The sequence below is a fragment of the Coregonus clupeaformis genome, chromosome 31, assembly GCF_020615455.1.
Source record: "Coregonus clupeaformis isolate EN_2021a chromosome 31, ASM2061545v1, whole genome shotgun sequence".
In the NCBI taxonomy this organism is placed as follows: Eukaryota; Metazoa; Chordata; class Actinopteri; order Salmoniformes; family Salmonidae; genus Coregonus; species Coregonus clupeaformis.
Window position 1 is genome coordinate 33,309,169 of NC_059222.1, and position 13,728 is coordinate 33,322,896.

The following is a 13,728-nucleotide window of genomic DNA, read 5'->3' on the forward strand; positions in this document are numbered from 1 at the left end:
TCTGGGGCGGTGTGTCACAGCATCATCGGGCTGAGCTTGTTACCATTGCAGGCAATCTCAACGCAAGACATCCTCCTCCCTCATGTGGTACCCTTCCTGCAGGCTCATCCTGACATGACCCACCAGCATGACAATACCACCAGCCATACTGCTCGTTCTGTGCGTGATTTTCTGCAAGACAGGAATGTCAGTGTTCTGCCATGGCCAGCGAAGAGCCCGGATCTCAATCCCATTGAGCACGTCTGGGACTTGTTGGATCGGAGGGTGAGGGCTAGGGCCATTCCCCCCAGAAATGTCTGGGAACTTGCAGGTGCCTTGGTGGAAGAGTGGGGTAACATCGCACAGCAAGAACTGGCAAATCTGGTGCAGTCCATTAGGAGGAGATGCACTGCAGTACTTAATGCAGCTGGTGGCCACACCAGATACTGAATGTTACTTTTGATTTTGACCCCCCCTTTGTTCAGGGACACATTATTCAATTTCTGTTAGTCACATGTCTGTGGAACTTGTTCAGTTTATGTCTCAGTTGTTGAATCTTGTTATGGTCATACAATATGTTAAGTTTGCTGAAAATAAACACAGTTGACAGTGAGAGTTTCTTTTTTTGCTGAGTTTATATGCCAGCGTTGGCAGATACATCTTCTTTACAGCCAATCAATGTGCCATCGCACTCAACCACTCTCCCCACACATCTCTCCACCATTAATATACTGGGTCTATATTTGATGTGTGACTCGTGTGAATGTCTAAGTACATGCTGCAGGTATGTAACATGTGTGTAAATGGTTGGCCCCTGGTGTGTCATTGTTGTGTTATGATTGTGTAGTGGTTGGCTCGTGTTAGTAATCTGTTTCACTCCAGGTGTGTTCATGCACATGGTTTGACACAGCTTTAGGGATTACACAGCTGCTTTTTATGTGCTCTGACAACAGCTTAACAGAGTGTGTGTATGTGTGTGTATGTTTTTGTGTTTAAATATATAAAATTATCCTGGTCTCAATATCTAGCATCAGCTTTGTCAGTATACATTTGCAATTTGCATGTTGTTGGTGTGTGTGTGTGTGTGTCATGCGTACCTCTCGGTGCGGTTGGACTGGCGTCGGCAAGGCACGGTGTTGCGTACGCAGGTGCCCGTGTCTGGGTCCACGTTTTCTACGATGACGAAGGGCCTCTCCTCCAGAGTGGCTACCGTCAGGTGGCGGTCATCTGATACCGTCTCGAGAAAAGTGCCATAGCGAGGCCACACCGGGTAACGCACCTGGAGGATACCCCGCTCTAATGTACCCACCTGGGGGAGGGGGAGGGGGCAGGAGGAGAGAGAGAGAGAGAGAGAGAGAGAGAGAGAGAGAGAGAGAGAGAGAGAGAGAGAGAGAGAGAGAGAGAGAGAGAGAGAGAGAGAGAGGGGGGGGTAGGAGGAAGAGTACATGAAAGTGGATAAAACACACACTCAGGGCTGTAGATCTGAGAGAGGCTGATCCAGGTAATCCAGTGGATTTTGACCCTGAGCAGAGCTTTAGAGGACCCAGTGATCTCTGTTAAGAACCTGTCCTCGCTTAACCGTACTGGGGCTCCATTTGTCACCCAGCCTTCTTTCCCTGGAGCTTCCAACTCCATCCCTCCAGTCATAAATCATAGTGTCTGTTCTTTTATATGCAGATGACATTGTATTGATCTCTGAAAGCGAAGATAAGCTTCAAGAAATGTTCAGAGAGTTTTTTTTTTTTTTTTGTGTTGGTGATGTCGGGTCCGGGTGCCAAGGCCGAGGGAACCAGGGATGCCTGAGCTGGCTCGTCAGGCTTCCAAGCCTTCGCTGGCTCGAGAGCTTTCTTGCCTCAGTTGACTCGGCAGGCTCCCACGCCTCAGCCGGCTGGTCAGGCTCCCACGCCTCAGCCGGCTGGTCAGGCTCCCACGCCTCAGCCGGCTCGTCAGGCTCCCACGCCTCAGTCGACCCATCAGGCTCGACAGGTTCCCGCTCCTCGGCCGGCTCGTGAGGCTCCCATGCCTCGGCCGACCCATCAGGCTCGACAGGTTCCCGCTCCTCGGCTGGCTTGTCCTGTCACTTCCTCAGTTTCATTCCGGTGTCTGCATTAATGTTGTTTCGTTTTCCGTTGTCCAGACGCTGTCAGTGTTTTGTTCCTGTCGGTTTTTTCAATAAATGTTCGCTACCTGTACTTGCTTCTCGTCTCCCAGTGTCTGTCCTTACAAAAATACAAGGTCAAATATACACTGGAGTTGCTTACCAAGACGATATTGAATGTTCCTGAGTGGCCTAGTTACAGTTTTGACTTACATCGGCTTGAAAATGTATGGCAAGACTTGAAAATGTCAGTCTAGCAATGATCAACAACCAACTTGGAGAATTTCAAAAAGAATAATGTGCAAATATAATACAATCCAGGTGTGCAAAGCACTTAGAGACTTACCCAGAAAAACTCACAGCTGTAATCAAATCAAATTGTATTTTTCACATGCGTCGAATATAACAGGTGTAGACCTTATCGTGAAATGTTTACTTACAAGCCCTTAACCAACAATGCAGTTCAATAAATATTTACTAAATAAACTAAAGTAAAAAATAAAATAAAAAGTAACCCCCAAGCCATAAACAGTCTTATGGCTTGGGGGTAGAAGCTGTTAAGGAGCCTTTTGAACCTAGACTTGGCGCTCCGGTACCGCTTGCCGTGCTGTAGCAGAGAGAACAGTCTATGACTTGGGTGACTGGAGACTTTGGCAATTATTTGGGCCTTCCTCTGACACCGCCGCGCATATACAGTACCAGTCAAAAGATTGGACACACCTACTAATTCAAGGGTTTTTCTTAATTTTTACTATTTTCTACATTGTAGAATAATAGTGACGACATCACAACTATGAAATAACACATATGGAATCATGTAGTAAACAAGAAAGTGTTAAACAAATCAAAATATATTGTATATTTGATCTTCTTCAAAGTAGCCACCCTTTGCCTTCATGACAGCTTTGCACACTCTTGGCATTCTCTCAACCAGCTTCACGAGGTAGTCACCTGGAATGCATTTCAATTAACATGTATGCCTTCTTAAAAGTTAATTGTGGAATTTCTTTCCTTCTTAAAATGTTTGAGCCAATCAGTTGTGTTGTGACAAGGTAGGAGTGGTATACAGAAGATTGCCCTATTTGGTAAAAGACCAAGTCCATAATATGCAAGAACAGCTCAAATAAGCAAAGAGAAACGACAGTCCATCATTACTTTAAGACATGAAGGTCAGTCAGTCCGGAAAATGTCAAGAACTTGAAAAGTTTCTTCAAGTGCAGTCGCAAAAACCATCAAGCGCTATAATGAAACTGGCTCTCATGAGGACCGCCACAGGAAAGGAAGACCCAGAGTTACCTCTGCTGTAGAGGATAAATGTATTAGAGTTAACTGCACCTCAGATTGCAACCCAAAAAAATGCTTCAAAGAGTTCAAGTAACAGACATATCTCAACATCAACTGTTCAGTGGAGACTGAGTTAATCAGGCCTTCATGGTCGAATTGCTGCAAAGAAATATGTACTAAAGGACACCAATAATAAGAAGAGACTTGCTTGGGCCAAGAAACACGAGCAATGGAGATTAGACCGGTGAAAATCTGTCCTTTGGTCTGATGAGTCCAAATTTGAGATTTTTGGTTACATCCGCCGTGTCTTTGTGAGATGCAGAGTAGGTGATCTCCGCATGTGTGGTTCCCACCGTGAAGCATGAAAGAGGAGGTGTGATGGTGTGGGGGTGCTTTGCTGGTGACACTGTCTGTGATTTATTTAGAATTTACCCACATGGCTACCACAGCATTCTGCAGCCATACACCATCCCATCTGGTTTGCGCTTAGTGGGACTGTCATTTGTTTTTCAACAGGACAATGACCCAACACACACCTCCAGACTGTGTAACTGCTATTTGATCAAGGAGACTGATGGAGTGCTGCATCAGATGACATGGCCTCCACAATCACCCGACCACAACCCAATTGAGATGGGGATTCAGAGGGAAGGAAAAGCAGCCAACAAGTGCTCAGCATATGTGGGAACTCCTTCAAGACTGTTGGAAAAGCATTTCTCATGAAGCTGGTTGAGAGAATGCCAAGACTGTGCAAAGCTGTCATAAAGGCAAAGGGTGGCTAAAATCTAAAATATTTTGATTTAACACTTTTTTGGTTACTAGATGATTCAATATGTGTTATTTCATGGTTTTGATGTCTTCACTATTGTTCTACAATGTAGAAAATAGTTTTAAAAAATCTAAAGAAAAACCCTTGAATGAGTAGGTGTGTCCAGTCTTTTGACTGGTACTGTAGGTCCTGGATGGCAGGAAGCTTAGCCCCAGTGATGTACTGGGCTGTACGCACTACCCTCTGTAGCGCCTTACGGTCGGATGCCGAGCAGTTGCCATACCAGGCGGTGATGCAACCGGTCAGGATGCTCTCGATGGTGCAGCTGTAGAACTTTTTGAGGATCTTGGGACCCATGCCAAATCTTTTATTTTCAGTCTCCTGAGGGGGAAAAGGTGTTGTCGTGCCCTCTTTACGACTGTCTTGGTGTGTTTGGACCATGATAGTTTGTTGGTGATGTGGACACCAAGGAGCTTGAAACTCTAAACCCGCTCCACTACAGCCCTGTCGATGTGAATGGGGGCCTATTCGGCCCTCCTTTTCCTGTAGTCCATGATCAGCTCCTTTGGCTTGCTCACATTGAGAGAGATGTTGTTGTCCTGGCACCACACTGCCAGGTCTCTGACCTCCTCCCTATAGGCTGTTTTTGGGGGTTTGATATTTATGCCTCTGTAACTTTCTCACTCATCATTATTCACGATTCATTCAGGATTATCCGTAATCATGGTAGCATCCACCTGAATGTAGAAGTGTTTTGAAACATATTCTATTCTTATTTACAATAAAAGTTATTCCGAAATGACACAATACATTATTTACCATTCATTTCTATTGGGAACAAAATAATCTGAAACACAACCAAAACAAACAGCAAATGCATCCAATAAGTTTGTGTAGTCACAAGCTTGATGTAATCATTGTGTGCTAGGAATATGGGACCAAATACTACACTTTTGACCACGTTAATACACATACAGTGTAAGTACATTTGTCTCAATTTGTCCCAATAGTAAAATCACCCGCTATGGATGAAAATACCCTCAAATTAAAGCTGACAGTCTGCACTTTAACCTCAAAGTCATTGTATAATTTCAAATCCAGAGTGCTGCAGTACAGAGCCAAAACAAAAAAGGTTTCACTGTCCTAATACTTTTGGAGCGCACTGTATTTCTGTTTTTCATTTTCAATAAATTAGCAAACGTGTCTAAAACCATGTTTTCACTTTGTCATTATGGGGTATTGTGTGTAGATTGGTGAGAAAAAATATATATTTAAACCATTTTGAATTCAGGCTGTAACACAACAAAATGTGGAATAAGTCAAAGGTTATGAATACTTTCTGAAGGCACTGTAAATGCCTGCGCCAAAGCCTGCCGTCTTATCCTCCAATGGAGACGTTTCTTTTTAAGTGCCTATTTGTCCTTTTATCCACTGTATTGTGTTTTGTTTGTTTATGCATAGGCTACACGTGTATAGATGATGTAATGTATTATAGACGAAGCCTGTACAATGTTAGTTCATGATTGTTTTTAGTGTCGAAGAACTCAATTTGAGTGATCCACAATGTGGTTGAAATAAAATCTGTATTTTGTATTATTGTATCATTGTGGAGTGACACTTAAATACATTTTTCTAACTCTAACTCTAGTTCTGTTGATTTATAGGCATAAAAAATAGCTACAACACGATTTAAAGCCCCATTAGCAAGTAAATAACCCACATTATTGTGTCTGACTATGAATCTCAGTGCTGTTTTAACTGTTATAAACCTTTCGCAGGCAGTTATTGAAATCAATCACCCCTCCCTCCCTGTCTAGGAGGAAAGAAGTGAGGAAGACAGAGAGACGGTTCCCCCTGACTTAGTTTTAAAAAATGAGATGTGTAGTGCTGTCAGTATGTCAAAAAGAGAGAGAAGGGATGAAAAGGGCATGTCACGTGCACAAACCCACATGTAAGTGCACTATACCACTTTTTCACTAATGTATGAGCTACATGACACTGGAGGTAAGGAGGGGAGAGGGCTGAGGAGAGGGGGAGAGAGGTTTTAAGGAAAGAGTGAGAGTGAGTGTTACAGAGAGAGTGAGACGGTTAAAGGGAAGAGATATGAAAAGAAAAGAAAAGGAAATAAATAGAAGCATGGGGTTGTGAATGAATGTGTTTTGTAGGGAAATCCGGAGCATTGCCAAAACCTCAGCAGCCAGACTTTTTGTTTGTGTTTGAGTTTTCAGACTGTACACACACACATACATGCACACACATGCACACATATGCACACACACACACACACACACCCAACCACACACAATGTTATGTTCCTCTATCCTCGTAGGGACCTAAAATTAATTTATATTCAAAATGCTATTTTCCCTAACCCCTAACCCTAAACCTAACCTTAACCCATAATCCAAACCCTAAATCTAATTCCTACCCCTAAACCTAACCACTAACTCCTTACCCTAACACTAATTCTAACCCTAATCTTAATTGTAAACCTAACCCTAAACCTAACCCCTAAGCTTAAAATAGCCTTTGTCCTCATGGGGATGTGGGAAATGTCCCCACGAGGGAGAATTTCTCTTGTTTTACTATCCTTGTGGGGACTTTGGGGGATTTTAGGTACACACAAGGATAGAAGAACCAAACCACACACACACACATACATGGTCCAGACACACACACACACACACACACACACACACACACACACACACACACACTTACACACACAAACACACACATAATCAGTACCTTGTCCCACAGTCTGTCTCTGTCCAATGAGACGATGGCCATGGAGGGGTTGGTCAGGTAGCCATCACTGTTGAACGACAGGTCCTTACGCTCCCATGTCACGTTTAGCATGTGTCTGCAACACACACACACAGATTCAGTATGTTATCGGCACTCACACACACACACACCTGTTTAGTACATGTCTACTTATACGACAAGCACACACACACAGGACGAGAAGGTGTGTGGCTTCACACACTCACCTGAACAGTGTGTTGTTGTTGATGTGTGTAACTGGTGTGTTGCAGTCGCTGTGTCCCTCTGGAAGGAACCCTTGATACCTTCTGAAACTATCCGCCCCTTTGGCCACTATGGCCACTCCCTCTCTGACACGTTGCCTCAGGCTCTTCCTCCAGTGGTCAGTGATGACGCCAATCAGTCCTATGGGGAAGCTGATAGGTGGAGGGCTCTCTGTGTTGCCCAACGCAAGGGAGGGGAGGATCCAGATGTACCCAGGCCCCAGTAGACCCACCTCCCCTGCTACCTGGAACAGGTACTGGGCCTCTTCATAGGAACAGTAGGCCAGGAGCACCTGGGAATCAATCTAGAGGGACAGACAGATATAACACTGTAAGTATTATCTAACGTTAACCTCTAAACCTAACGGTAACCTTAACCCTAACTCTAGCTTAATGTCCACATCCCGGTTCAACCCTAACCCTAGTTTCAACCACAACCCTAACCCTAGCTTCATGTCCACATCCCGGTTCAACCCTAGCCCTGGCCTCAACTACAACCCTAACCCTAGTTTCATGTCCACATCCCGGTTCAACCATTACCCTAGCTTCAACCCTAACCCTAGCTTCATGTCCACATCCCGGTTCAACCATTACCCTAGCTTCAACCCTAACCCTAGCTTCATGTCCACATCCAGGTTAAACCCTAACCCTAAAGAACAGCTACTTGTCCTCTTCATAGGAACACCTGTATAGAGACATAATATACTATAGGTTGGTGACCACTGCTATAGGATGTCTCTCTCTCTCTCTCTCTCTCTCTCTCTCTCTCTCTCTCTCTCTCTCTCTCTCTCTCTCTCTCTCTCTCTCTCTCTCTCTCTCTCTCTCTCTCTCTCTCCCTCTCTCTCTCTCTCTCTCTATATATATATATAGTTTTAAAGACTTTCTCTCCTACCTGCTGTAACATGCGTTTGGCTCGGACGTCACTGGTTCCGACGGACATCTCCAGAGACAGGATATCCTGTAGCCTCCACAGGAAGTAGGAAGTGTCCGTGTAGGAGCGGACGTAGTCTACAAACGTCTCATATCCCGGCCACATGCTGGTGATGACTACAAAGTCTCCCCAGTCATACTCCTCCATCAACTAGAATATAGACATGATTTAACATATTACATATAAGGGTCGTTCCACTAATAGAGTACATTTTAGGTAGTGTAATTTGGTCCAAAATAACTTTTTATTTCACCTAATTAACATTCTGTCATAAAGAGCACATGTTCAAATTAATTAAAAAAAACTCCTTTTCCCATCTCAAAAAAAGGATTATAGTAAGTGCCAATGAAGTGCCAAATAAAGTAACAGAGTTGACCGTGACAGGGTTGATGTTTTGATCTTAAATCAGCAATAAATCCACTTGTGACAGGGGTAATGGAAGCTTGTTGTGTGCAACAGGGAGGGGAAATTGAAGGCAAGCTTCACAGAAAAATGAAATTGTTCAAACATTTCTAGCCTATCTATCTATGGGTAATAGAGGTGACGTGTTGTGCTGGACGCGCTCAGTTTTCCACCACAAAACAAAAGGCCAAAAAGAGTAGAACCAGCTCACCTGCTTTTACACTATAATTTGACTATTATATGTACAATGTTTCTTTTGAACAAAATAACTTAAAAATGAATAGTTTCACCATATTGAAACGAGAGTTCCACATAATAGATTTGACCATAAAATGAGGGACAGATGTTAATTGATCACTAATAACATAAATAAATAATAATCTTCAGAAATTACTTTGTCAAAGCTAAAAAATCACTAGGGCTTTAAAATGATGGTGAAAACTTGGAGAAGTGGGTTAAAATCTTCATAGAAGTCGGAGAAACATGACAAGGGACATATCAAAATGCTGAATTTAGGCACTTTAGAGCAGGGTTTCCCAAACTCGGTCCTGGGGCCACGCCTGGGTGCACATTTGTTTTTTTGTCCTAGCACTACACAGCTGATTCAAATAATCAAAGCTTGATGATGAGTAGGTTTGAATCAGCTGTGTAGTGCTAGGGCAAAAACCAAAATGTGCACTGAGGGGGGGGCCCTAGGACCAAGTTTGGGAAACCCTGCTTTATCAAGCCTTTATTCATAATAATAATCTGAAGGGCACTTCATTTAATATAACAGGCAATATTGGTGCACAATTTCTACTTGAAATATCAAAGGGATGCAAAATGTAATCGTGGAACAACCCATAAATATAAAATAATATACTGACATTACATTTTAGACCACAGCTTTGCTGAATACTAAATTCTGATTGGCTGAAAGGGGGTTCTATAAGCGAACATTAACTTTCAAATATTATATTCTTGTACCTTGAACATGCAGACGATCTGCTGCTCCAGGGAGGCACCCATCTGGAGAAACGTTGAACCCTCAGCCTAAAGGGGGAGGAGTGGGGGGAGAAGGAGAGGGAGTGGAGGAGAGAGAATATGTTAGCTCTACATAATAATACTGTACACTATTCAGGTGAGCACACACACAAACACTCGCACACAGACACACACTCTCTCTTCCTCCTTAACCTATCAAGTAAACATTCTCCACACCCAGAGGTAAATAATGTGTGGTCAATCCTATCGCTGTTATAACACCTAAACACACCTACGCACACACACACACACACACACACACACACACACACACACACACACACACACACACACACACACACACACTCACACTCGTAAACAACGGGCTGTGAGGGTCGATTCTATCTCTGTTAAAGCCGCGCTGTGAACACTGATATATGTGAAACCGTTAAACATTGCCTTCTCAGCAGGCATTCTGTATACAGCTTTGGGTCTACGACTGTGAGCAGACTATATGAGCTGACATAAAGCCTACATAACGATCCTATGAAAATGACATAGCACCTGATGTAATAACACACTGTGAAAAGACAAAACGTGTCTTAGGTTAGCAAACATGGTATCACTTGACTTGTGTGTTAGGGTGGAAGTTTTTCTTTGTCAATACACATAATAATATTAATAATAATAATAATAATAATAATAATAATAATAATAATAATAATAATAATAATAATAATAAAGCACATAACAATGAAAATGTGCGCAGGGAACAACCTACAACTGACACTGATACTTTAAGAACTTGAACGAATGGATAAACCCAATTGACTTTATATCTGTCTTTTTATTATAAAATGTATCACGAATGTAAAATCACACTTTGAAGACATTGTCTAGCATAATATAAAGTACCATATTTTCTGTTACAACAGAAGCTACCTGTATTTTGTGAAACACAAAAATTATCATTTAGAATAAGTGTGTTTGTGTGTACCATGTAAACATGTCTAACAGAACTCTGTATTAATTGTGTAGGTGAGAAACAGTTCCCGAAACAGTCCAAGCAGGGGGTTGCCAAAAGAATAACCAGGTGCTGGAGCGGCGACAGGATCCAACTGTGGTTTACAGGGATCCTTCATCCCACCTGCCCAAGCTTAATCTTCCAGACAACATTGCCACAGAGGAGAGACCTGAGAAAGAGGACCTGGTTAGATTAGAAGACATCACTCCTGGATTTGTTTTTTATATGCAACCAAATGTCTTCCATTTTCTTTGTTGAGGGGGGACAAACAATGCTTGAATGTTTTTTATTAAATTTTTTGTGACTTAAAATATACTGAACAAAAACATAAACGCTACATGTAAATTGTTGGTCCCATGTTTCAAAATCCCAGAAATTTTCCACACACACAAAAAGCTTATTTCTCTCAAATTGTGTGCACAAATTTGTTTACGTCGCTGTTAGTGAGCATTTCTCCTTCCACCTGACAGGTGTGGCATATCAAGAAGCTGATTAAACAGCATGATCATTACACCTTGTGCTTGGGACAATAAAAGGCCAATCTAAAAATGTGCAACACAATGCCAGCCACAGATGAATGTTATTTCTCTACCATAAGCCGCCTCCATTGTCATTTAAGAGAATTTGGCAGTACATCCAACTGGCCTCACAACCGCAGACCACGCCAGCCCAGGACCTCCACATCCGGCTTCTTCACCTGTGGGATTGTCTTAGACCAGCCACCCGGACAGCTGATGAAACTGTGGGTTTGCACAACTGAAGAATTTCAGCACAAACTGTCAGAAACCATCTCAGGGAAGCTAATTTGCGTGCTTGACCTGACTGCAGTTCGGCGTCGTAATCGACTTCAGTGGGCAAATGCTCACCTTCGATTGCCACTGGCATGCTGGAGAAGTGTGCTCTTCATGGACGAATCCCGGTTTCAACTGTACCACGTAGATGACAGACAGAGTGTTTGGCGGTGTGTGGGTGAGCTGTTTGCTGATGTCAATGTTGTGAACAGAATGCCCCATGGTGGCGGTGGGATTATGGTATGGGCAGGCATAAGCTACGGAATGCATAGAGATACCGTGACGAGATCCTGAGGCCCATTGTCGTGCCATTCATCCGCCGCCATAACCTCATGTCGCAAGGATCTGTACACAATTCCTGGAAGTTGAAAATGCCCCAGTTCTTTCATGGCCTGCATACTCATCAGACATGTCACCTATTTAGCATGTTTGGGATGCTCTGGATCGACACATACAACAGCGTGTTCCAGTTCCCGCCAATATGCCTGATCAACTCTATGAGCACCATTCTGAGAAGTGGCGGAGCGACGCTCTGGTGTGCTCTGGAAGCACTACACCCTGCAGTCCGCTTGTCACGCCCTGACTCTGGGGACTCTTATTTGTTGAGTCAGGGTGTGACTTTCTATGTTCTATGTTGTATTTTCTAGGTTTAGATCTAGTACGTCTAGATCTATGTTGGCCGGTGTGGTTCCCAATCAGAGGCAGCTGTCGCTCGTTGTCTCTGATTGGGGACCATACTTAGGCAGCCTATTGGCACTAGTGGGTTGTGGGATCTTGTTCCATGTTAGGTATGTTGTTTGTGTACCTTGGACTTCACGTTTCGTTTCTTGTTTTGTCGTTGGGTTTATAAGTCAAATAAACATGTATGCATATCACGCTGCGCCTTGGTCTGACCCGTTCATGAACGAACATGACACCGCTGCACCGAACGAGCAATTGAAGTGTAGCTAGTGTAGCTAACTCTTTTGCCTTATGCAAAATTTGGTATTAGAAATTAGATAATGATAAATTAGATAATGTGTTTTATGAAAATCTGGGAATATTTGTCCAAGGAAACATTTCTGGTAGGTTTCAGGGAATGTAAATCAGTTTGGATGGGAGACGTTTAACATGGGATTGAGTGAAGTAGCAGCAAATATATTAAATGAGCAACTAATAAGCATGGAGAGCCTCACAATTTTGATGAAATTACCTTATATCTTTAAGTCTAATAAGGCTATTTACTTAATTTTGTAGTTATTCATCAGAAGCACGCTTTTTTGTAAGTACACTACATGACCAAACGTATATGGACACATGGAGTTGGTCCCCCGTTTGCTGCTATAACAGCCTCCACTCTTCTGGGAAGGCTTTACACTAAATGTTGGAACATTGCTGCGGGGACTTGCTTCCATTCGGCCACAAGAGCATTAGTGATGTTGGGCACTGATGTTGGGCGATTAGGCCTGGCTCGCAGTGGCCACACCGATCTCGACAAACCATTTATGTATGGACCTCGCTTTGCTGAAACAGGAAAGGGCCTTCCCCAAACTGTTGCCACAAAGTTGGAAGCACAGAATCTAACTGTCCTCTCCAAGTTTAGCTGGAATTTAGCCCGAAAGGATTTGAGAAATATGATTGGTTGACGATAGGCTTATGACATTGGCCTACTGTCTCATCTTGCGCTGCGCAGAATATCAGATCTCAACAACGATTGGAGAAGTGTTTAATCATCACCATTAGGCTTAGGCTACCACATCCTCATCATTTATATTTCATAAGCCAACGTGACTGCAAGAGACAGGTTGGAACGTCTCACTGAAATACGGGACAAATCAACCTTTTGTTCTAAATTTGATTGTGTTGATAAAATGCAGGACATAATTGTTTGGTTGCAGGATGCAGGACAAAGGACCAAAATGCGGGACTGTCCTGCACAATCCGGGACATGTGGTCACCCTAACCACATGCCCCGTGTACCTTCAAAATTATTTGGCAATCATAATTTATTCGAAAAACAGTTTCCATCCCTTATTTGTTGCAATAAAGAAAGTTTGACAAAAGAAAAATCCACTCCTGGGAAACTGATCAAAATGTTGTCGATCTTTAGAACATTTCTCCTATATCTGCCATTTCCATTGCACATCGCAATGATTTGTTTTTGCGACATTGCTTTTATCTAATTAACCTGGGTCAATGGAAACCTGCCTATTGACTGAATTCACCTGTATTCCTACACTTTGCACTTCAAAGTCAATCTCAGCTCTGTTATAAATATACCCGTGCTTAATTTGAGCCGTGGCACCTCTCTGTTTTGGACTGTTTAGTTCCGGAACCTATTTGCCAGGATCCGGTACCTCTTGTGGCATGAAACATAATTCTCCTGCTCCCTAAAAATGTTATGCCTAATGTAATGTGAAAACATAGATTTTCAACCAGTGCCTGATATTCTAAGAATTTATTCGGGTTGGGCCAGCCC

The 13,728-nt window shown here is 43.0% G+C and overlaps 1 protein-coding gene across 1 annotated transcript in view; it reads right to left on the reverse strand.

The window, feature by feature from the left end:
• LOC121547387 (glutamate receptor ionotropic, NMDA 2C) overlaps positions 1-13,728 on the reverse strand; it is a 91,075-nt gene that overhangs the window by 28,146 nt on the left and 49,201 nt on the right. Inside the window, exons 5-9 of the mRNA XM_045209723.1 lie at positions 9,459-9,524; positions 8,052-8,240; positions 7,124-7,464; positions 6,879-6,993; positions 1,077-1,288 (exon numbers count right to left, since the gene is read on the reverse strand). Of these exons, the coding sequence (XP_045065658.1) occupies positions 1,077-1,288; positions 6,879-6,993; positions 7,124-7,464; positions 8,052-8,240; positions 9,459-9,524 (923 nt within the window). The remainder of the gene's footprint in view (positions 1-1,076; positions 1,289-6,878; positions 6,994-7,123; positions 7,465-8,051; positions 8,241-9,458; positions 9,525-13,728) is intronic.